At 43.1% G+C, this 25526-nt stretch overlaps 1 protein-coding gene across 1 annotated transcript in view; it reads left to right on the forward strand.

Moving 5' to 3' along the window:
• The window catches only part of MCF2L2 (MCF.2 cell line derived transforming sequence-like 2), a gene marked incomplete at both ends in the record, with an annotated part of 233944 nt that overhangs the window by 55968 nt on the left and 152450 nt on the right, over window positions 1-25526 (forward strand). The window contains 7 exons of the mRNA XM_080696562.1: window positions 7268-7358; window positions 10218-10337; window positions 14982-15098; window positions 16792-16941; window positions 20617-20741; window positions 22038-22152; window positions 22790-22909. Coding sequence (XP_080552688.1) covers window positions 7268-7358; window positions 10218-10337; window positions 14982-15098; window positions 16792-16941; window positions 20617-20741; window positions 22038-22152; window positions 22790-22909 — 838 coding nt within the window. The remainder of the gene's footprint in view (window positions 1-7267; window positions 7359-10217; window positions 10338-14981; window positions 15099-16791; window positions 16942-20616; window positions 20742-22037; window positions 22153-22789; window positions 22910-25526) is intronic.

Genomic DNA, 25526 nt, shown 5'->3' on the forward strand with positions numbered 1-25526 from the left:
CAAAAATCAATTAGCTGAAAGTGTGCAGACTTGTTTCTGGGTCTTCTATTCTGCTCCATTGATCTATGTATCTGTTTTTGTGCCAGTACCATACTGTTTTTATTACAATGGCTTTGTAGTATAAAGTTAGGTATGGTGATTCCTCCTGCATGGTTTTTGTTGCTGAGAACTACCTTGGCTATTCTGGGCTTTTTGTTATTCCAGATAAATTTAAGGACTGATTTTTCTATGTCTGTGAGAAATGATCTTGGTAGATTAATGGGCATTGCATTAAATCTGTAGATCACTTTTGGGAGGATGGCCATTTTAATGATATTTATTCTGCCAATCCATGAACATGGAAGATCTTTCCATCTTCTAAGATCTTCTTCGATTTCTTTTTTCAGTGTTTTATAATTTTCTTTGTAGAGTTCTTTTACCTCCTTGGTCAAGTTTATTCCCAAGTGTATTTTTTTTTTTTAGTGGGAAATCCTGTGGAAGTGTTTTCTGAATTTCTTTTTCAGTGGATTTATGGTTGGTGTACAGGAAAGCTTCTGATTTTTTAAGATTGATTTTTTTTGTTTTAGTTTTTTTTTTCTTTTTTCTTTTTGGTGGTACTGGGCTTCCTGGAAGCCCTTCTACCTCCGGGCTACACTCCCAGACCTATTTTATGTATATATATATTTTTTATTTGGAAACAGGGTATGTTAAGCCAGCGAGGCTGGCTCTGAACCAGTGCGATCCTCCTGTCTCTGCCTCCCAAGCGCAGGGATTACAAGCATGCGCCACACAACTGGCTAAGATTGATTTTGTATCCAGATACTTTGCTGAATTTGTTGATCAGTTCTATAAGCCTTTTGGTTGAGTTTATTGGGTTTTCTAAGTATAGTATCATGTCATCTGAAAATAGTGAAAGTTTGAGTTCTTCTTTTCCTATTTGTACTCCTCTGATTTCCTTTTCTTGCCTTATTGCTCTGGCTAGAGTCTCTAGTTCTATATTGAAGAGAAGTGGTGATAAATGACATCCTTGTCTCATTTCTGTTTTTAGGGGAAATTCTTGAAGCTTTTCCCCATTTAATATGATGTTGGCAGTGGGCTTATTGTAGATTGCCTTAATAATGTTGAGATATGTTCCTTCTATTCCAATTCTCTGCAGTGTTTTTATCATATATGGATGTTGAATTTTATCAAATGCTTTTTCAGCGTCTATTGAAATGATCATGTGATTTTTGTCCTTGGTTCTGTTTATATGGTGAATTACATGGATTGATTTTCATATGTTGAACCAGCCTTGCATCCCTGGCATGAACCCTATCTGGTCATGGTGTATGATTTTCTTGATGTGGTTTTGAATGCATGTTGCTAGTATTCTGTTTAATAGTTTTTCAACCAAGTTCATCAGAGATATAGGCCTGTAGTTTTCCTTCCTTGAACTGTCTTTATTCGGTTTGGGTATTAGTGTGATGTTGGCTTCATAGAATGTATTTGGGAGAGTCCCGGTTTTTTCTATTTCACAAAATAGTTTGAGGGGAATTGGGGTTAGCTCTTCTATAAAGGTTTTATAGAATTCACTTGGGAAACCATCTGGTCCTGGGCTTTTCTTTGATAGTAAGCTCTTTATTACTCTTTCAGTCTCTTTGATTATTATTGGTTGGTTTAAGTGTTCTATATCTTCTTGACTCAGTTTAGGAAGGTTGTATTTATCTAGGAAGTTGTCAATTTCCTCGAGATTTTCCATTTTGTTGAAGTATAGTTTTTCAAAGTAGTTTCTGATAATCCTCTGGATTTCTACACTGTCAATAATAATGTCTCCTTTTTATCTCTTATCTTCATAATTTGGGTTGATTCTCTCTTTTTTTTAGTTAAGTTGGCTAGTGGTTTATCAATCTTGTTAATTTTTTCAAGAAACTAGCTTTTGGTTTTGTTGATTTTCTGTATTTTTTTTATTCTCTACTTCATTAATTTCTGTTCTAATTTTAATAATTTCCTTTCTTCTGCTGGCTTTGGGGTTCAATTGTTCCTGCTTTTCAAGAGCTTTGAGGTGTGTTGTTAGGTTATTTATTTGAAGATTTTCTGTTTTTCTTATGTGAGCACTCAGTGCTATAAATTTTCCTCTTAATACTTCCTTCAAAGTGTCCCAGAGGTTTTGATATGTTGTATCTTTATTTTCATTTGTTTCTAGAAATTTCTTGATTTCACCTCTTACTGTTTATTCTTTGCTTAGTTGTCTGCTGGATGGGAATTCTTGTTTCTTTGGTTCTGGCGTGTATTACCCATTTCCTCTTTGCAGTTAATCTCCTTGAGTATTTTCTCTAGCACTGGTTTTGAAGACATAAATTCCTTCAGTTGCTGTTTGTCATGGAAGCTTCTTATTTCCCCATCTAATTTGATGGACAGTTTTGCTGGGTAGTAAATTTTTGGCTGGAAGTTGTTTTCTTTAAGAGTTTAGAATATGTTACTCCATGCCCTTCTGGCTTTCATGACTTGGCTTGGGAAGTCTGGAGTGATTCTAATTGGTTTGCTTCTGAATGTCACGTGGCCTTTTGTTTTTGTTGCCTTTAAGATTCTCTGCTTGGCTTCCACAGTGGTCATTTTGACAATCATGTGGCATGGGGATCCTCTTCTCTGATCCTGTCTAAAGGGAATTCTATACGTTTCCTGGACCTGTGTATCGACCTCTTGCTCTATGTTTGGAAAATTCTGCTATTACTTCCTTGAAGAGATTGTTGATCCCTTTGGTTTCACCTTCTTTTTGCTCCTCTATTCCAATTATCCTTAGGTTAGCTCTCTTAAAATGGCCCATATTTCTTCAATGTCAAATTCCTGCTGTTGGATATTTTTCTCTAAATTAGAAACTATGCGTTCATTTTTGGAGTGATCATCTTCTAGGAGCGAGATTCTATTCTCCATGTGGTCTAATCGGTTGTTTATACTTTGAATTGATTGCATGCTTGATCTGTTTGAGACTCTCTCTGAATTCTTTTCAAAGGTTCTCTATTATTTCTACAGTTATTTTCCTGATTTGATTTTCTAGAGATCTCTGAGTTTCTTTGTTATCAGGTTCTGAAGTTGTGGGGTTGTGGGCATTTATTGCTCCATTGTTATTCCTCTTTCCCATGATTTCAGAAGTTTGTGCCCTCGCTGGGTTCTTCCCTGGGTCCCTATATCTTCACTTAAGTTGCTCTGGATCTCCAGTCTGTGGTTTCTCAGTCACCACTACTCCTTTACTGGGTTGTATCACAAAGTCTCAGATCCAGGGAGTCAATCGAGACTGCTTGAGACCATGGGAGGTGTCCGGCTGGGTGTTCTCCCACTGTAAACTGCGACTATGGTGTGATATTTCTGCCACCTCCACTCCCCCATGGGTTGGACTGCAAAAAAACTCCTACCCAGGGAGACTATCAAAGCTGTGCAAGTCCCTGGGGGTGCAGTACTGGGAGTTCTCCTCTAGGGGCCGCAATTTGACTCATGGTTGTTGAGTGCCTTGATGTGTAGCTGCTGTGGACTCGGTGAACTCGCTGCTGCCGCCGCTGGCAATATAGTACTGCTGCCATACCCTCGGCCGTGAGGCTGGCATATTTCTTCTTTGGTTTTGAGCTCTGCTCTGAGTCCCTGCAGGGTGTGCTGAGCCTGGACCCTGGGAGCTTTAGGTGCTCCTTCCGCCGAAAAAACTGCTGAATTACACCTGGCTGTTCTGCAGCTGCTCACCTCAGCTCACTGTTCACCCCTCCTCTCTGGAGCGTGGTGGGTTGTTGAGTGGGCTGATCTGGAGCTGTCTGGTGAATTCGCCACTGCCGCCGGCAGTATGGCACTGCTGTTGTATCCTCGGCCGTGAGGCCGGCGTATCTCCTCTCTGGTTTTGGGCTGCGTTCTGAGTCTCCCTCCTCTCTGGAGCCTGGTGCTGCAAGGGAAGATGGCGCCACCATGGCTCCGTGCTGCGGCTCTGGCCGCGGCACTGTGGGCTGTTTTTCTGGTGTCTGCTTGTTCTTTCAGCCCTCTTTTTCTCTGTCCCTTGTATTTACAGTTTTTATTTCTCTGCTGATGGTGTTTTCTGGTTATGAAAGGCGCTGATTTTGTGGTAATAAAGATTGATTGTTAGCAGGACTCGTAAACACTGCTTTTCTCTGTTGCCATATTCCCGGAAGTTCTCCATTGTTGCTTTGATAGAGTGAAAGTCTCCTAACCCACAGCTAAACCTGATCCATGATATTTATCTTTTACAGGCTACTTATCTTTTTGTACCTCCATGCTTCCAACTTCACTCAACCTGGAGAATATTATCTAAAATTTCCTGGAGTATTTGTCTACTGATAATAAATTCTCTCAGCTCTAGTTTTCTGGAAATGTCTTTTTCACCTTCATACTTAACACAAATTTTTAGTGGGTTTAGAATTGTGAATGGGAGTGTTTCAGGTCAGTCCCCTGAAGACATTATTCTGTTGGATTGTAGCTTCCATGGCTTCTATTGAAATGTCAGTGATTATCGTCTAATGCTGTTCTGCTGAGATACTGAGTCTCCTTACTGGTTGCTTTAAAATTTTCTTTTTATCTTTCATTTTCAGCGGTTTGGTTCTGGTATGCCTTGGTAAGGTTTTATGTCTTTTATCCCATGTGGTGATGGAAGCACTGTCAGAAGCTGTGAGTTGATAGGTTTTATCAGGTTTGGAAAATTCATAATAATTGTTGAAAATGTTGTTCTATAATGTGTTCTTTTTCTTCTCCCTCTAGGACTTTTATCCATCTCCCATGTGTCTCTCATATTCTCTTCTTTCCATTTCCCCTTCTCTCTGTGTTTCAGTTGAATATTTTCAATTGGTGTGTTTTCAGTTCTACCTACCCTGTCTTCTGTTTAATCTGCTACTAAACAAATCCAATGAGTTGTTTATTTCAGATGATGATATTTTGCAATCTTAGAAAATTCATCTGTTCTTGATTATAGATTCTAATTATCTGTTGAAATAATACTCTGGGTTTCTTGTTTGTTTGTTTGTTTTCATTTTGTGTGTTTTTGCAGGTCTGGGAATGGAACCCAGGGGCATTTGACCTCCAAGCTACACCCCCTGCCCTATTTTTTTTTTAGGGTCTGGGGATGGAACCCACAGGCATTTGACCTCCAAGCTACACCCCCTGCCCTATTTTTTTATTCTTTATTTTGAAACCAGGTCTCACTGAGTTGCAGAGGGCTCACGAAGCAGCTGAGGCTGTCCGCGAACCACGATCCTCCAGGTCTCAGCCTCCCGAATGCTGGGATTATAAGCGTGCGCCATCACATCTGGCTTGCCCTATTTTTTTTATTCTTTATTTTGAAACAGGGTCTCACTGAGTTGCAGAGGGCCTCAATAAGTAGTTGAGGCTGTCCGCGAACTGTGATCCTCAGGTCTCAGTCTCCAAATGCTGGGATTACAAGATTGCGCCACCACACCTGGCTGCTGCCGCCGCCACCTCCACCTCCTCCTCCTCCTCCTCCTCCTCCTCCTCCTCCTCCTCCTCCTCTTCTTCTTCTTCTTCTTCTTCTTCTTCTCCTCCTCCTCCTCCTCCTCCTCCTCCTCCTCCTCCTTCTTCTTCTCCTTCTCCTTCTCTTTCTCCTTCTCCTCTCTGGGCTATACTCCCAGATCTATTTTATACTTTATTTGGAAACAGGGTGTCACTTAGTTGCTGAGCACCTCACTAAGTAGCTGAGGCTGGCTTTGAACCTGCACAATCGTTCTGTCTCAGCCTCCCAAGTACTGGGGTTATAAGCATGCACCACCATGCCTGGCTTCTGTTTTCTTTAACATATGGATCATAGTTATTCCAAAGTGTTTGTCTGAAAACAGGGGATACATCTTTAAATCTAAATCTACTGACAATTTTATCTCTTGATTATTGTTCACGCCTCCCTTCTTCCTTGCTTTTGTTAGTATAAGAATGGATGGGCCCAGTGATGCTTACTTCAGATCAGCCACTTATATTTTCTTTCAGATTTTGCTTAGATTGTCTGCCTAATTCACATATAGACACTTTTTAGGGTACAGTCTACTTTTACCCAAACATTAGAGAGCCAATGAAGGGTTACTGTGGGTCACCTACTTTTCATGTACTATATATATCTCTTTGACTCGCTACAACAGTCACATAAGAAATAGTAACAGGTATTACTTATATAGTATTATGTTCATACAGATACATAATCATTTAATCCTCAGATTATTCTTATAGATAAGAACTATTTTATTATTCCTGCTTTATAACTGAAATGTTTGAGATGTTATGGGGCTTAAGTGACTTATTTCCTATGAAAGAAAGCAAAGATACGATATATAATGATAGAATTCAGAATTTCAGACTAGTCAGGCTGGTTGCGGAACTTGTTGCCGGGTGTGGTGGTGCACACTTGTAATCCCCGTGCTTGGGAGGCGGAGACAGGAGGATCGCGCAGGTTCGAAGGCAGCCGTGCTGGCTTCAGAGACCCTGTTTCCAAATAAAAAAAGTATAAAAAATAGGTCTGGGAGTGTAGCCCAGAGGTAGAAGGGTTTCCAGGCACCCCAGTACCGCCAAAAAAAAAGAAAAAAAATACTTCTAGTTGTGCAGAGGAGGACTCTGCACATTCGTGAGGTCAGGGGCGCCCCAGCGTCTCACTGTGGGAAGTGGCAGTACTAGGGTCTGAGCGAGGCTCTAAAGTCCTTACTCTTTCCTCTGCACCACTCTGCTCCTCAGATGACACAAGAAATGTGTTTTTAATTTGTGAACTTTAAGGACTTTTATGAATATTCAGAGTTGGCCTCAGAGGGGGCCCTTCTGATGTTCAAGAAGACGCCTTCTCCTGGGTGTGATCTGCTGACCTGTTATGGCTACTGTTCTCCCCTTGATTGTTTCTGAACACCTCTAGGACTGACTCCTGGAGAAGGATTTAGAAAGCTCCATGCATGTCCACTTGGGGAGCAAGACTGCAGAGCTCACCCTCGAGGTCTTCTGCTTACACTGAGGACACATGGTACTCAGCTGGCCATGTGCATCTTCCTTCAGGCGTGAGCACATGTGCTCCTTCCGGGTCTTATGCATTTGCCAGCCAAAGACAGAGTCCTGTGGAGGGTCTGAGAGTCTAAGTACTTCTGTTGAGGCTGTCAGGCTTAGACTAGAAGGGGAAGTTGGCTCTTTTATTGGGGAAATAGGCTGAGTTACTGGTCCATACTCAGCAGGGTGTTTGCAGTGAGCCTGGAGTGGGTCTGGAGGGTGCTTTCTGCTGGAAGAACCACACCAAATCCCTGGGTCTCAACTAATCTCTGACCCTCATCATGCTTCTTTGCAGTGCTGAGGCTGCCAGCATCGGATTCGTCATTGTTATCGACAGACGAAGGGACAAGTGGAGCTCCATAAAGGCATCCTTGACACGAATAGCTGTAAATATTTATTTCTGTGCTATTTTAATTACAGTCATTAAAACTGTCTGTTCAACTATTTCATATCAAAGTTCTGGGGAAAAAGCAATTATTTTCTATCAGATTTTGGAACGGTCTTCTCAGCAGGCGCCTCGGCATCATATCCCCTCTGCTACCTGAAGGTCTCCCACAGGCAATGCCTGAGCATGACAAAGGCTCTCAAGTCAACTTCAGCAGCTTCTCTGGTTACTGAAGAGATGTAGGCAGCGAGGGCTGGGAATTTAATGCCCAGGAGTGACCCAAATGATTGCATTAGGAAATTGGTGGACAGCCACTCACTGGAGCAACGCTGAGGTGTATGGCACACAGAATTGCAGAGGGGCTTGCCGTCTCACCTGCAGCAGTAACCCCCTCATCTAAACGGGGCAATCTACTCCCCACCCCACCCCACCCCTGTTCGTGCCTCTTGGAATCTTCTCCACAACAAACTCCTGTACCCAATCCTTGTCTGATAGTTTGCTTCCGAGGCAGCCTGACTTTTCACATGTTAGAAAGACATGGGCAAATAGACAAAATGGTATCGAGGCAGGTCTATTGGTATTAAGGCAGGCCTGTTGAAGGTGTGCTTGTGTTGGCTTTAGTTGACAGCCTTGGATGGCTTTCCTTTTCCTTGCTAGTCTCATAGTTTTTATCCCTGTTTGTTGCCTTTCAGCAAGGTGAGGTCCCCTGTCAGGACCTTAGACCTCTGAATTCAGCCACATGGTCATGCAGGGAAACCTCAGGATCGGCTACACCGGCATTTTTAGCCCTGTGCAGGCTGGCAGGGGCAGTTAGGACTGGCTGAAGAGGTGGGGGTGGGAGGGGGATCCTGTGTGTGCAGGAGTTAAGATGGGGGCATTTGAAGCCTTACTCAACCCACTTACAGGAGTTAGTCCAGACACACACTCACATGGCCCCTCGCAGATTGCCTTCGCACCTCATCCAGATACACAGACGGTGTCTTGGCTGGCTTATCCTGACATGCCACAGCAAAACACAAAGGTCTTCTGTTTGGGAGCTTGCATTTCAAAGATGGGAAAGGAGGACTCCTTTCTGTTAGTACATGGATTGTTTTTTCCCCCTTCAATTTAGTTTTGGTCCAAGACCTTATCTGCGAGATGACTAAATTGTGGTTAATGCCCATGGCAATTCCAGAGATCTGGCCTCTAAAGAATTCTGGCTTCCCAGGGGCCAGAGATAATAGTTGAATAATCTGTAGTTTGAGCCCATTTTCCCCTAGAGTTACATTCACCATTTTTCATGTAAAAAATGCTTTTGTATAGGGGTCTCAATCCTGCCTACCAATCAGAATATCTTAAAGTGCCTGTTAAAAATGCAGATACTTGGACTTCATCCCAGTCCTAATGAGACAGAGCAGTCTGAAGTGAAGACCAGATCTTCTTTTCACAGGTGCCTTAGGAGGCTGCACTGGGAGCCACTGGAGGAGGAAAGCCGAGGCAAAGGGGACTTGGGTTGTACCTTTGCTGTTAAGTAGTTCTACCCATCTGGGCTAAATCCTTGCTCAGGACCTCACCTCAAGATGAGGGTGAAACTTTCTGAAAGTCAATGATATATATCTAGAACCCTTAAAATATTATTTCATTTATTAATTCTTCTAGTAATCTACTTAAGAAAATGTTCCCAAATATAGATAAAGATGTTCATTTTGGTCTTATTCATAACTGTAAGAATATCAAAAAGCCTAAATGAATAGCAAAAAGGGATTGATTAAATATATTTTGCACCTATATAAAGCCTTTCTAAATAATTTTTTTGTGTGTGTGGTACTGGGGTTCCTGGAAGCCCTTCTACCTCCGGGCTATACTCCCAGACCTATTTTTACATTTTTATTTGGAAACAGGGTCTCCTAAGCCAGCGCGGGGCTGGCTTCGAACCTGCGCGATCCTCCTGTCTCTGCCTCCCAAGCGCGGGGATTACAAGTGTGCGCCACCACGCCCAGCTCTAAATAATTTTTAATAACAGGAATAAAATCTCATGGTATAATATTAAGTAAAAAAGCAGGTCCCAAATTATTTCTATGACACATGGTTAACCATGATAAAATAAACTAATGTAGAAAATAGCCTATAATTAAATAAATCATAATATTAATTATGGATATGATATCATAGGTGGTTTTCTTTTTCTACAAAAAGCATGAATTATTTTTATAATTAGAAAAATTGGATGAGTATGGTGGTACATGCTTGTAATCCCAGTACCTGAAAGGTTGAAACAGAAGGACTGTAGGTTTATAGCCAGCCTCAGCAACTTAGCAAGGCTTTCAGCAACTTAGTGAGACTCTGTTTCCAAATAGGGTTGGGGGTGTAGCTCAGAGATAGAATGTTCCTGGGTTCAATCCCCAGTACAGAGAGAGAGAGAGAGAGAGAGAGAGAGAGAGAAAAGAAGAAGAAGAAGAAGAAGAAGAAGAAGAAGAAGAAGAAGAAGAAGAAGGAGGAGGAGGAGGAGGAGGAGGAGGAGGAGGAGGAGGAGGAGGAGGAGGAGGAGGAAGAGGAGGAGGAAGAGGAGGAGGAAGAGGAGGAGGAAGAGGAGGAGGAAGAGGGGGAGGGGAGGGAAAGAGGGAGAGGGAGAGGGAGAGGGAGAGAAAAGTTGGTTTGGTTTTTAAAGAGGGAATTATATTATTTGACCTCTAAGTCTGCTTTGGCTCTAAATCCTGTGAAGCCTATTCTAATTCATTGACACCATGGTGTCTACTTTAACTTTTTCTTCTGTAGTCTGGGGCAGGAAGAGACCAAAGTAGATCTTGGTAATGGATGTGAAGTTTTTCTTTCCTTCCCTGACAGAGTATTTTGGTTTTGTTTTTGTTTTTGGTGCTTGCAGGTGGCATTTCCAGGAAACTTGCAGCTCATATTTATCCTTCGCCCATCTCATTTTATCCAGAGGACATTCACTGATATTGGTATTAAGTATTATCGAGATGAATTTAAAATGAAAGTGCCGGTAAGCATGACTTTTTGTCTAGTGTTCGTCTGGCATGTGAGCTGTCGTTTGAGCTGGATTCCTAGGGAGGTGGGACTCAGCAGTAGAGGAACCGGGGGAGTGTGGCCGAGGGAGCAGCTCTGCATAGGAATGGAAGCAGGAAGCATTTCATATGAGGTCTAGGGGAGTTCTCATGTTTTGTTGGAGTGCATAGAGGATAGTTTTTTGGGATAAAAGAATTTTATTCAGTAGGTGATGGGTCCAATGAAGGTTTCCTGCTTCATGAGTGACATGGTGAAATGATACTGGAGTTATATCCATCCGAAGTGGTAGATAGGACTGTAGGAAGAGACTAAAGGAGGAAGATAAAGTAGACAGGCAAAAGATAAGACATGAAGGTGTCATAAGTATAAGAAATTGTGAATGAACAACCAATATTGTGATACTCACAAGAGAAAAACAAATTAAAAGCTTTAGTGAGACTCAGCAACTTAGCAAGACCCTGTTTCCAGTAGAAAATTAAAAGGGCTAAGGTATAGCTCAAAGGTAGAATACCCCTGAGTTCAATGCCCAGTACCAAAAACAGAACAAAACAACAAAAGCATGATTGTGATATTGGCACTTTGCTTGGTCGCCCCCTGCCTCTTTTATTTTAACATCTCCCTGTTCATTTTCATTTAGATAGTAATTATGTGTCCATAGGTTAAAGGGAAAATCAGTTAATTATGCAACACTGATGTAAGAATCAGGTGGCCTAGGAGGCAGTGGTAGTCAGCAACAGCCTCTCTGTACTTTTTCCATGAAAATAGAATGCTTTGATCCAGTAGAGAGTTTTGAGTGCCTGTTGCTGGCCATTTTGGAAGATTTGCACTCATAGCTGCCTCACAAAACTGTTATGTGAAGTTGCTAAGGCAGTCTTGCAAAACTCCTAGAGAGACTAAGGCATGGAAATGGGTTTCTAAGAAAAAAGAAAAAGAAACCAAGCGTGGTGGCGCACACTTGTAATCCTAGTACTTGGGAGGCTGAGCCCAGAGGATCCGGGTTCATGGCCAGTCTCAGCTACTTAGTGAGGCCCTACGCAACTTGGTGAGACACTGTTTCAAAATAAAGAATAAAAAATAGGTCTGGGAGTGTAGCTTGGAAGTAGAATGCCCCTGAGTTCAATCACCAGCACTACAAAAAAAAAAAAAAAAAAAAAAAAAAGAAAGAAAGGAAGGAAGGAAGGAAGGAAAGAAAAAGGAAAAGTTTGTGGCACTGTGGCAGAAAACAGGAAAGGCACATTTGTAACTTGGTTTCCTTTGTAACTGAGAGATAAAACTTCTTCAAGAATAGTTTTAAGCAAGTATGGGTAAGAATGTAAATGTATACTGAAAAGGAAGCAAAAGAAGACATGCTTAATGTTCAGCAACAGTTCTAAAAATGTGCAAGTGGGACCTGGGATAATAAAGTTCCTGGTTCCACAGAAGGAAACTAGAAGACGCTTCAGAGAGGGGGTCACTGTGTGCTGCACAGGGGACAGGGGTAGAACTGGAGTTTGGTCAGGAGGCAGAAAGAAGAGCAAGGGAGAAGTGTAGGCCAGAGCCTTGCTGCAGGTAAAGACTGGCTGGTTTGAATAATTCTTCTGCACTGATTTCAGGGCAGGGGGGATACTGTCTCTGAGTGTGAATTTGATAATGATTCTGGGCTGGGGATTGGGATTGTTTGGTTTGCATAGGCAAAGCCAGCTCCCAGCTAAGCCCTTTGATATCTCTAGGAAGGAGCTTAGCTATGGTTTGGTCTCTGGCCCATCATTGAGGCCAGGAATATCAGAGCATCAAGAATAGAGAAAATAAGGCCATGTAGTTTGCCTAACTTATCCTGTGATTTACGGATGCCAAATATGCAAATACTGAAACTAAGAAACCACAGAACATTACCTAGTATAAGGTCAGGTTTACATGCTCAGTATCTCCTGTGAGTTTGAGGAGCACAATTTATTCTGCTATTTCTCTTTCTAATATAGAATTTTAAAACTTGTTTTTTAAACTCTTGATCTTGTCTAGATTAAAAGAGTAAAACATTTTTATGGTGAAACTGCTTTGCTTTATCTTTTAAATTAAATGTTTAACATACGTGCAGTAAAATTCACTCTTTCTGGTACATAGTTGAGTTTGGACAAATGCATGGAGTTACTTAATCATCACCACAGTCAAGATACAGAATGGTTCCATCACCCCCTAAGTTTCTTCATACTGCTCCTTTTCCCAGCCCTAATTCCTGGCAGCAACTGACCTGCTCTCCAACTCCACAGTTTTGCCTTTTCCAGATAATCATATGGATGGAGTTATATACCAAATAGTTCTCGAGGCTGACTTCTGTCGCTTAGTTTTCATCCATGTTGTCAGATGTGTCCTTGCGTTGCTGAGTATTAGTCTATGCTAGAGAAGTCCCAGTTTACCCATTCACCAGGAAATACATTCTGTATTTTGAAGCAGGGTCTTACTAAAAGTTGTGGAGATCCTCACCAAGTAGCTGAGTCTGGCTGTGAACCTATGATCCTCCTTTCTCAGTCTCCCAAGTACTGGGATTACAAGTATGTACCACCATGCCCAGCCTATATATAGCTTTATAAGAAACCCTCACACTGTTTTGCAGAATGGCTCTATTATTTTGAATTCCCACCAGCAGTGCATGAGGATTCCAGCTGCTTTATATTCTTGCCACCTTGCCCCAAATGAGGGTCATTTGTAAAAATTTTAGACATCCTAGTTAGGTATATTGTGGTATCCCACTGTACTTTTAACAGGTTTGCAGATTTTTTTTTTTTTTTTTGAGGGTCTAGGGATGGAACCCAGGGACATTTGACTTCCAAGATACACCCTCTGCCCTATTTTTATTCTTTATTTTGAAACAGGGTCTCACTAAGTTGCAGAGGGCCTCACTAAGTAGCTGAGGCTGTCCAGGAACCATGATCCTCCAGTCTTAGCTCCTGAATGCTGGGATTACAAGTGTGTGCCACCATGCCCGGCTCCAGTTTGTAGATTTAAGGACAGCCTCAGTAGCTTAGTGAGACCCTATTTCAAAATAAAAAATAGCCGGGCGTGGTGGCGCACGCTTGTAATCCCCATGCTTGGAAGGCAGAGACAGGAGGATCGTGCAGGTTCAAAGCCAGCCTCGCTGGCTTAAGAGACCCTGTTTCCAAATAAAAATATAAAATAGGTCTGGGAGTGTAGCCTGGAGGTAAAAGGGTTTACAGGAACCTCAGTACAACAACAACAACAATAATAACAACAACAACAACAACAACAATAAATAAAAGATAAAAATAAATAAAAACTAAAAGCTTGGGGGCTTAGATCAAAGATAGAATGCCCTGGGTTCTAGGGCATTCTGCCTTTCATTCATTCTAGAACCCAGGGCAATCCCCAGTCGAAAGAAGAAAAAGAAAAAGAAAGGTGAAGGTACACACACTCTGAGCAGAATGTAGTCCGTCTGGAGGGTGAGATGTATCATCTTGACCTGGAGTGTTAGTGTTTATGGAGGGACGGTAGCTGGGGCCTAAGCTAGAGGCAGGCGGGGTGGCTTGTGCTGTTTGGCACCAGTTTTCCTTGAGCTTGCTTTTGCCCTCCCATGTCCCAGTCATGCCGTTTCTCATTAGCACTTAAATCTCCAGCCAGGGGTGTGTCTTACTATTGTAATGAGGCTACAGTCATTTCTCGGTTGTCAGATGATTTAATGCTCGCACTCTCTAAAGGAGTGGTTCCTCCAAGATGCCTTGTGATGACCTTGCAGTTTTGTTGCTTTAAAAATACTTTTATTGGCGCATTGTAATTATATCACATAGTGAAATTCAAAGTGATAACATCCATACATGGACACTTCATGTGTATATTTCTCTCGTATCCATCCCACTCCTCTTCTCCTACCTCCCATGTTTGGTTGCTTCTTCATCAGCCAATTGGCAGGCTGCAGGCAAGAACACAGGCTCAGATGCTCGTAAGTTGTCTGTTCAGCATTCCGATGGTTTATGGGCGCTTCTCTTTTGAGACTCACATCCCTAAATTTCTCTCAGGACCACACCACGGTCAGGACTACTGTGGAGGAAAAGGAAGGGGCAATCTGGCTCGTGTCAGCTTCTTCTCCACGTGTGGGTGGTCTTCGTTCATCAGCAGGATTGTTAGAGTATAACCCCCCCATTACCTCCTCATCTCTTCTATGAAAGATAAATTGGGGCACACCCACATTCTTCCTGAAGAATACAACTCTAGGTTCTTGTATTCTAATTCTGTTCTGATGTTCATCAGACCATACTTACGGTGTTTCTCATCATAGATTTTTAGGCCTCAGCACAACCCTTGTTTGTGATGGCTGGCATGTATACTATAGCTTGGGAATTTTGGACAAAAATTCACCTAAATTAAGACCTGATCCTAAGTAGCCCAGAACTGAACTCCCTATGCTAATTCACCAGGTCATATAGTCACAGACCATCGGACACTTTGGTATTTCTAGTTCAATAGGGAAAATGGAAAGAGACTTCAAAATCATTCTCTGCTGGATATAGTAATCATCTTTAGATATAAATGCTTCAAAAGGCAAAGTAGTTGAAGTATTACTTAAGAGTAGAAACTTAGATGAACTATTTAAGAATCTTTAAATAATATATTTAATTATTTTCCCTTACAGATCATCATGTTAAGCTCTCTTTCTGACCTCCATGGCTATATTGACAAAAGCCAGCTGACACAGGAGTTAGGGGGAACTTTGGAATATCGCCACAGCCAGTGGATAAGTCATCGCACTGTGAGTAGCAACCTATCTGTACAATTCACTGCCTCTCTTTGTTTCCAGAAGATAGGGGCGTTAAAGATCAGCAGCTGGGATGTCACTGCTCAGACTGCCTGCCCTTGGGAAGGCTCCGATTTCTCAGCCACAGGCTGGTCTCAGCTTCCCGAATGCCGGGATTGCAAGTGTGCGCCACCACACCTGGCTGGGAGTTTTTAAAAATGCCACATCCCTGCTTTATTACCTCATGGAAATTGCTTTACTTGATCTGGGATGGATCTCAGGCATTAACATTTCATAAAACTTCCCAGGTGGTTCTAACCAATGTACAGATACGCTGAAACCCAGGAAGTCAGAAGGAACTATATTTAAGTGTTAAATATCATCACCATTACTTATTGCCTGACCTTGGGGAGTCACTGAGCCTCTCTGAGCTTGTTTCCTCCTCTGTCAAAAAATGGGACTAATGCTGGGCGCTGTGGTGTATGCCTGCAATCCCAGCTATTCAGGAGGCTGCGTCAGGAGGATTACAAGTTGGAGGCCAGACTGGGCAATTTAGTGAGACCCTGTCTCAACGTAGATAATAAAATAATAAGGGCTGGGCGTTCAGCTCAGTGATGGGGCAGCTGATTAGCAAGCACGAGGCCCTGGGTTCAATTCCCAGTGACACACACCACAGGGACTAGCACCGTGGGTCTCTGCTGGGAGTAATCGTGCCCCACAGAGGGCCTTTGCCAATGGCTTTAGACATTATTTTGTAGTCATAACTTGGTTGGGGGTGGTTTGGTCATCCTGTGAGTAGGGGCAGCAACCCTGCTAAACATCTCACAGTGTACAAAACGGTCTCCACAACAACAACAAAATTATCCAGCCCAAAATGTGAATAGTATCAATGTTGAGAATATTTGGACTAACAAAGCTGCCTGAGGGTTTGGTTGTTGAGGAGTCAGCTATCTCCCCTGGGGTATTAGCTAAAAGCCACTAACCTGTTAACAGGTGTTTATTTCATGGCACAGTAGGGTTCTAAGTGGAAGGCTCACAGGACAGGCAGATTTTATAAAGGCGATGTGAGAGGATGAGGTCCCCAAACCCTCTCCATAGCCAATAGAAACGACACTGGCGAAGGTCACAGAGACCTAATCGCATATTCACACAACCTCCCCAGCTGTCATATCCCCTCAGCCGCACTGCCAGGCTTCTCAGAGGCAGCCAGCAGCTGGAGGAGGGGTGGTGGAATGTGGGGGCCTGGAGGAGAAGATCGGATTTGTTGGAAAGAAGGTTGGGTGGTCCTGCCCTCTGTAGCATTGTATCTAGTAAAAATCATGAGCCAGACTTCATGTCAGGTGTTCTTGGGGTAATGATTGAACCAGCTTGGCTGAATCCATCCATCCTTCCTCCTTCCCTCTCTGCTTCCCTACTTTTCTTCCTCTTTCCCTCTGTCTCTCCCTCCCTCTTTCTCTCTTCCTTCCTAATATGATTTTGGGCAATTTATTTAACTCACTGGTGCTTCAGTTTCTTCCTCTATAAAGTGGAGATAAAATACTCCATCCCCTCTGTGTTATTGAGATGAAAGACAAATGTGTAGTGTCAGGGACCATCTATGGCCCACCTCAGGTACTCAGGAAAATTGTAGCTAGCTCTCTGTCCTTTCACTGAGAGTGCATGTTGGTGACTGAATCACCCACATGACTCTAACTGTCTGCATTTCCAGGCCATAGAAAACTTCGCCTTGACAGTGAAGACTACTGCTCAGATGCTGCAGACGTTTGGGGCCTGCCTGGCCACGACAGAGCTGCCCAGAGGCATGCTATCCACTGAGGACCTTCTCATGTCCCACGCAAGGCGGCGAGACAAGCTGCAGGTGAGTGGCCAGGCCTCCCAGAGGCCAGTCCTGGAGAGAGCCGGGAGCTGAATTAGAAGTGAGGCCTCTTCTTCTTCCTGTCTAGTCACTTGGCAGCCACTGGCCATCTGAAACCTTCTAGATAGGCCATATGTGAAGAGAAGAATCTCTGCAGGCCGGTGAGTGTGAGGTCCAGCTTCAGCTTCGTGCTGGCAAGAGGAGCTGTGCTAGCAGCCCCAGTGTGACTGCTCAGGACAGAGCAAGAGAGCATGCACTGAAATTGTGTGGTGGGTGTGTGGGGAGGGGGGATGACTCAAAGTACGAGTTTTCCAGGAGTTGTTATGAAGTTTGGGGGCAGACTAATAAAATGACTAATTGCTTCAGTTTCTCAGGGATGTGTCTTTTTATTTGACAACTAATTCAAGAAAAAGTACTGTGGAGGGTGCTCTGGACGGGGTGTAACGAACAATGCCTATTAAATGATTCACAAAAGCCCATGAGAACCTGTGGAAAGGGAGCTTGGCAGGTTTTTCAGATCATACAGTAAGAGAAGTCTTGGAGCTTCTCACTCTACGGGTATTATCCCCTTCCTGCCTTGAGAAGCAGAAACGGACTGAATCCATCAATTCCCAGAAAGCCTGTTTTCAATAGGGCAGCAAACCAAACATTGGACAGTTGAAGTACCTTGCTGTGTGTGTCCTGGCTACGTCAGGCTTGGGAAGAGCTGGACTCATTGAGTGATCTGTGACCCAAAATTTGCAAAAATGCTTCGTTATGTGGTTGGTATTCAATCACTATGTGTCAGGGAAACCAAAGAATTCAGCCTTGAGACACATGTAGTCTAATTAGGGGAATCTCGGAGTCTAGTGGTTGAGACAAATTAATTCTTCCATATACCAGGGAACATTGCTAAATTCTGTCTTTAAGGAGTTTGTCATCCAAAAAGAGCTCCAAACATATTCCCAAGAGTACTCTGAGTGAATGAAACTGTGGAGTCCTTACAGCTCCTGGAGATTTGCCCAGGAAATGCCTCTGAGAAACTTGACGTTTTCTGTTCCAAACATTTTGACCAAACTCGCCTCCCCTAATTCCTGCAATGTCCAGGTTGGAGACAGCTCTATCTGGGGTGAAGTCAGCTAGAAAGGGGTTTGCAAGAGCATAGGCCAAGAGCTGCAGGAGTCTGCAGAGCAGGCAGCTTGGAGGACAGAGCCAACTGGAAGGATGCTGAGCATGGCAGGTGGCCAGGCAGGAACTGAGAAACGGAGCTCCATGTAGGGGACTCCAGAGCACAGTTCCTATTTTGGTATATCAAACCAATCTACTTACATAGGAAAAGAATCTCAGAACACTCACAGAACAATCTTATCAAGTTTTAAACAAACTGATAACTTTAAAGACACAAAGAGTACTCCCTTCTTTAATGCAGTATGTGTTATTTTCTATCCAGTCAAAACTGTGGGCAATGAGCTTTGTGCTAAGTTTTGAAACCCTTTTTCTCTGTGATTTCACTATCTTGTCTGAGGGACAAGAGAGAAGGAGCCTTCCCTGGGAAGTGTCGTGCTTCTGATGAATGAAAAGTGCATACCCAGCTCAGCACGCTCACCCCTTGGGCTGTGGCTGTCTGTCTACCTGTGATGAGGAGCTTGAGCCTGGACTCAGCACGTGCACATGGTGAGCCTCAAGGGGAGGCTCGCATTTCCCGAGGACAGGCAACTCTGAACAGCTGTGGGCTCTTCCCATTCTATAAGCTGTCCTCACCGTGCCACCTCAGGGGCCTCACTGGAGAGATTCACTGGGGAATTAAAGATGGCAGAAAAGAAGAATACAGAACACTTCGGTCGCTCTGGGATGTGAAACAAGGACTGAAAACAGATCCACAGGTCTCCTCTGTTGAGTGCAGAGTGGAGGCAGTGCCTCTCGTGAGCCCACGTGGAGGCTGGCAGACTCAGCGGCTCTCGGACACCAACTCCTTTTCTCTTTTAGCCTCTCAATCTTCCTTCCCATTTCTGCATTGCAAACTTAAGCTTTCAGAATGGATTCTGGCATTGTCCATTCTGGAGCCTCAGTTAAAAAACTGAGTGGAAGGTGGGGTGTGGTGGCGCACGCTTGTAATCCCCGCGCTTGGGAGGCGGAGACAGGAGGATCGCGCAGGTTTGAAGCCAGCCGTGGTGGCTTAGGAGACCCTGTTTCCAAATTTAAAAAAGTATAAAATAGGTCTGGGAGTGTAGCCTGGAGGTAGAAGGGTTTCCAGGAACCCCAGTACCACCAAAAAAACAAAAACAAAAACAAAAAAACTGAGTGGTAAAATGTAGGACCACCTTTAGCGGGTGGGAGGAGGAAAAGGCTAAGAACACCTCCTCGTAAGTACTTTTCTCCCATCATATCTGATTTTCCTTTATTTATTTGCAACCTGACTTCCATTCACCTATTATTAATTTATCCAGTTTGCAAATATTTAATGAGCACTGATGAGATAAGAAGAAATGAGGGCCGACACTTGAGAATGAAAGAGATGGATGTGTCCATTCCTAGGCAGGACAGCCAGCTCAGTGGCAGACGTAGACATTGCCTGGAGTGTACAGAGCCAGAGAGATCTGAAGAGCTCAGAGGGGCTATCTTAGAAATGTGAGCTCTGCCATTGAGCAGGTCCAGGGACAAGTTTGAGACTGGTTGTGGACAACATAACCTTTGGGGGGAAGAACTAGATTGGGATGGAAGTCAAGGAACAAAGACATGCGGTGGAGAAGCCCAGGACCTTCCTGTGAACGGAAAGGGAAAATTGAAAACTCCTCCCACGGGAGTGAGCTGTAGGTTGTATGAATGTTGAAGAGGTGCTGGGCCCAGAGATTCAGGGCTTGTGTGCACAGAGGTGATAGATCAGCTTTAGTCTTAGAACTGTGGATCTATCCCAACTCTCAAGCGTCTAATAAACCAGCATCTGTGACCCAGGAACCAAACCCAGAATTTCCAAAGGAGGAATTCTAGGCCAGACTAGAATTTGACTTTCAGCGTGGACCTTTTGGTGAAGGCTCAGGGTAAGAGAATGCGCTCCAAGAGGACTTAGCTCAGGAGGAAATAACCTTCCCCCACTGCAAAGCACTGAGACCCCTGTGTTAAAAGAGCAGAGTGGAGTTGCCTTGAAGAACAAACCTTTCCATGTCAAACTGAAATTGCTGCCCATTTCTGCCAAATTTCAAGAACTGAACATGATCACAATTAATGGACAAGTAAAAGGAGTGTTTATTTAACGAGACCAGATGAAATATTTTCATGGTCAGCTAGCAATGATTATGTTATTATTGCTTGACAGTTTCTAGAATGTAACATGAAATTTCTGGTCACTGTCTTGAATTAGAAACAGATTTTACTCACTAGATTTGATTTTAACAACTTGAGATACACACAAAAAACTTAGCAGATACTGCTTTTGGAGAGGAGAAGTGGATAGCTAGAGACAAAAGATGTGTTTTTTCTGTAATATACCCTTTTGTATATTTTGAATTTTATATCATGTATATATTAGATATATTAATTTTAAAGCTGTATCTTGACTTCTTTAATATTTAATTTACTAAATGAAAAATATATTTGTCTTTGTTTACTTGTCTTTTAGTATATACATTTTTTTTTACCTCCCAGGTACCAAGAGTTTGATTTCATTAATTGTAAGAAAGTCTATGTATTGTGTTTTTCTAGGATGAGCTGAAATTACTTGGAGAACAAGGGACCACATTGTTGTCCTGCATCCAGGAACCAACCACCAAAAATCCCATCAGCAAATCCAATCTCAGTGAACTTGAGAATGTAGCCACCATGGAAAGGTGAGGGAGTAAGATGAGATTTGCTTTCTGGGAGAGAATATTTAGACCTAGATGTTCTAAAACAACTAAGAATAGCTCGGGATAGATACTACTGTATCTTGATGAGGCCAGGAAAGAATGATATTTTGAATTTTTTTTTTTTTTTTTTTGTGTGTGTGTGTGTGGTATTAGGGTTCCTGGAAACCCTTCTACCTCCGGGCTATACTCCCAGACCTATTTTTATATTTTTATTAGGAAACAGGGTCTCCTAAGCCAGTGAGACGGGCTTCGAACCTGTGTGATCCTCCTGTTTCCACCTCCCAAGCACAGGGATTACAAGCGTGTGTCACCACGCCTGGCTGAAATTTTTTTTTTCTTTTTGTTGGTACTGGGGGGTGGAACCCAGAGGCTTTCTACCTCCGGGCTATACTCCCAGACCTTTTTTTTTTTATATTTTATTTGGAAACAGGGTCTCACTAAGTTGCTGAAAGCCTCACTAAGTAGCTGAGGCTGGCTTTGAACCTGTGCGATCCTCCTGTCTCAGCCTCCCAAGCGCGGGGATTACAAGCGTGCACCACCACGCCCGGCCTTGCCTGACTGAAATTTTAAAAAGCAGAAAAAAGATTGTGTTCATCTGGCATCCAACTACAGAGAGATCTTTTAAGGAGAATACCATTCCCTCCTTTGATGATACACTTCCAGTCCTGGATTTTAAGGGGGATGGTGGTATTTATTGAGTTTCCTTCTCAAATATCAGTTTGGCTAAGTGGTATTTTTTATTGTTTGGGGTTTTTTTTTTTTTTTTTTTGGTGGTACTGAGGTTCCTGGAAACCCTTCTACCTCCGGGCTACACTCCCAGACCTATTTTTATACTTTTTTAGGATCTCTTAAGCCAGTGTGGCTGGCTTAGAACCTGTGCGATTCTCCTGTCTCCACCTCCCAAGTGTGGGGATTACAAGTGTGAGCCACCATGCCCAGCTGGCTAAGTGTTATTTTTAACACATGTAATCTCAGATGGAAAAAAATGAAAAATAAAAAATAAAGCACAAAGGTAACATTTCAGGGGGCATATTTTAAAGCACAATGGCTGTGTCTAGAGCAAAGTCTGCCTGCACTGCAGGTGTTCTCATTGGAAAACAAATGGTGTGGGACCCGCTCAACCATAAAAATGACAGAGGAGATATAGTCTTTAATAGCGCAGAGACAGCCACATTTAATAACACTGACACAAAACACAGGTGGTATGTCATAGGCCTCTTCAGACATCTTAGACATGAATGCCAATGTAAAGTTGCTTTTTGACTTTTTTCTTGAAAGGTTACTGGTTCAATTGGAGGAAACAGAAAAAGCCTTTAGTCAGTTTTGGTGTGAGCATCACCTGAAACTTAACCAGTGCTTACAACTACAGCGCTTTGAGCACAGTTTTTGTAAGGTATTGTTTTCTCTTTTAATACAGCTTTCTTTTTGGTGTAGACCTTTGGTTCCTTTCCTCCTCAAATGCTCTGGGATTGGCTTTTCCTCTTCTCCCTAACCCACCTCTCTCTTTATACCCTTGCTGTTTCATAGAGCCCCTCCTCTCCCCTTTCTGTGGAGTAGCAATGTAAAATTAAATGTAAATATTAACTGTCAAAGAATTACATTTTCTTGTTGACACACATGGTTTTTCAGGTGGCTTGCCTTCTTTTTTTGACCGATAAGCAGTTAAATATACTGCTAAGACTCCATCTACAAGTGTCTTGTAACCACAGCTTAATCTGAACATTAATGAACTTGAAAGAAAGAGAAGGAGGCAGGGAGGGAGAAAGACACACACACACACACACACACACACACACACACACACACACACGGGAGGGAGAGAGAGAGGAGGGAAGGGAAGGGAGAGAGAGGAGGGAGGGAGGTAGAAGAAGGGGAAGGAGGAGGGAGGGAAAGAAAGAAAAGAGAAGCATGTAATGATACACACAAGTCCTGATCCTCTTGGGTTTTCAAGTTTTCTCAGAGCATTACAAGCCTGTACTCCAGGTGAGTGCTGCTTGGTTTGTGTCTCAGTGTTCTGTTGTGTTTCGTAGGTGAAGCTTGCCCTGGATAACCTACTGGAGGAGCAGGCAGAGTTTACGGGCAGTGGAGATAGCGCAATGCATGTCGAGCAACTTCTTAAGGAACACAGACAACTGGAGGAAAAGGGCCAGGTTGGTTTCTTTGATGCTTTGGGGACTGGGAAAGATGTTGCTGGGACATGGCAGGTAATGTTGGAGAGCTGCTAAAGGGCACAGGGATGCCCAATCCTGCCCTTCAGTCACCCCAAGTCCCCAAGGAGACATGCATATTGACAACTGCCATGAATAAAACTGCCAAGCCTGCTGGAGCATGGGGATGGGGGCTGGGCCTCAGGTGTGGGAGGACCCTGGGCCAGCCCTGCCCACCATGTGGTTAGCAACCAATTTGAAGAAGGTTTCCACTGTCGAATCACTCACCAAATCTGTGAGCACCAAATATCTTAGAGCCCTCCCTGGGGCCCAGACGTGTGGGTGGGGAAACTTTTTTAAATGGGAAACTAGAAAAAACTAGTGACTGGGGCAAGACCTTAAATAGGAGAAATTGGCCCATGTCATTTAGTGCTTTTGCTATACAGAATTGACAAAACCTTCCTTCTTTCCCATGCTCAAGAGTTGTAAATATCAAAGTTGTAGAGGAATATGTGTTTTACAATTCCCATATTGGGAGCAATTTCCCAGATCCACACACTACTCAGCACTTAGAAATGATTCTATTTTTAAGTCCTTACAGATTCAGTATATTACAGATTAAGAAAAGTGATTCATCTCTTCCCAGAAAAGTGCCTTTCTGCTTTTCCTTAACTAGAGTCTCTATATTTTTGTCTCTTGGGAGATCTAGTCCTCTGGGATTAGCACTTTCTGTTTGAACTAATCTAGAGGCATGTCCTGCAGAGGTAATTTTGTAGAATTAGAAATTTGCTTCTCAAAGTAGGAGCTTCTAGCCAGCAACATAGGTGTCTCCTGGGGGAAAGCTTTTGAAAGCACACAGAATCGTGGGCACTACCTGAGAATCAGAATTGTCATTTTAATAAAATCCCCAGGTGACAGACATGCACACTGCAGTTGGAGACTTATGCCCTAGAGGATGCGAACTCCAGGCCACATGAACTGGGACCTGCTCCTGCACATCCATGGTAAACTCACAAACCCTGCTGTGTCCCCCAGGCCCTCTCAGGAATCCCATCCTGCCCCAGTGAGCACTCTCTTTCTCGCTAAGCACTTTCATGCAAAGGATGTGTGAGTCATCAAGAACAATCATCAGTGTCAGGCGTGGTGGTGCAATCCCAATCTCAGCATTTGGGAGGCTGAGACAGGAGGATGTGGTTTGAGGACAGCCTCAGCCACTTAGTGAGGCCCTTTGCAACTCAGTGAGACCCTGTTTTAAAATAAAGAATAAAAAAATAGGACTGGGGAGTGTAGCTCGGAGATAGAATGCCCCTGGGTTCCATCCCCAGTACTGCAAAAAAAAAAAAAAAAAAAAATCATCAAATACTGGGAAAAAATGAATTTCACATATGTAAGGACTACATGTCACAGATTTTCCAGCATAGACAGTCCCAATTTTATATAGCTTTAGTTTTTTGCCAAGAGAATTTATTAAATAGATATCATGCATTTTGCTTGGATAAGTTTGTATAATAAGAAAATGCCTCATCAATAAAATGCTTTATGTGTGAGTTAACAGGGGAGTGGTTAACTCATCAACAGGTATTCTCTGTCTTACAATTTGTGGATATGGTAGAGAACCCGTCAAGATCCTGTCCTCTTGGGGCTTACATTCTACTGGGGAGAGAGAGGAAATGAAAAAGCAATCAAATTAGCCAGGCATGGTGGCACATCCCTGTAAATACAGTACTTAAGAGACCGAAGCCGGGCGTGGTGGCGCACCCTTGTAATCCCAGCATTCAGGAAGTTGAGACTGGAGGATCGCAGTTCGCAGACAGCCTCAGCTACTTAGTGAGGCCCTGTCTCAAAATAAAGAATAAAAAGTAGGCCAAGGGGTGTAGCTCGGAGGTTGAATGCCCCTGGGTTCCATCCCCAGACCCGCAAAAAAAAAAAAAAAGAAAGAAAAAGAAAGAAAAAAGAAAAAAAAAAAGAGACTGAGACAGGAGGATTACAGATTAAAGGCCAGTCTCAGCAATTTAGCAAGACCATGTAAAAAATAAAATTGAACCTTGGAGGTAGAATATAGCTAGTTTCAATCCCCAGTACCACAAATAAATAGCAATCAAATAAATAATAACAACCAATGGTAACAAATGATACAAAGAAAAAAAACAGGATAAATGAGAAAATGACTGGGGATGATGCTTTAGTTGGGGCCATCAGGAAAAGCCTCGGAGAATGACCTCTGATCTGAGCTCTCCAGGTTATTCAAAACTTTAGGGAATAACATCAAAGTAGATGAAGCTGCAAGTGCAAAGTTCCTGTGGTGGGAATGGAGCTGCTGAGTTGAGGAAACACTGATGGAGCACCGTGAACCTTAAGGAAGTGGGGTAGGAGAGATGGCAGGCACCAGGTAGTCATGTTGGGCCCAGAAATCTTTGGTGAGGATTCTGATTCAGTGGAACAAGAAGCCATTGGAGGGTGCTCTGGGTTGTATTTTAAATAGAAGTGATGAATCTGCATGGCTGCGCCACCTCCTTTTTCTGCCTACCTTGACACATACTTCACATCTGACCAGACCTCAGTTGAGACCTGGGGTCATGGGGCAGAGGAATTTTCTGTGAACCCATGGCCCATTTTTCAT

This window comes from Muscardinus avellanarius (assembly GCF_963383645.1).
Source record: "Muscardinus avellanarius genome assembly, chromosome: 5".
NCBI lineage: Eukaryota > Metazoa > Chordata > Mammalia > Rodentia > Gliridae > Muscardinus > Muscardinus avellanarius.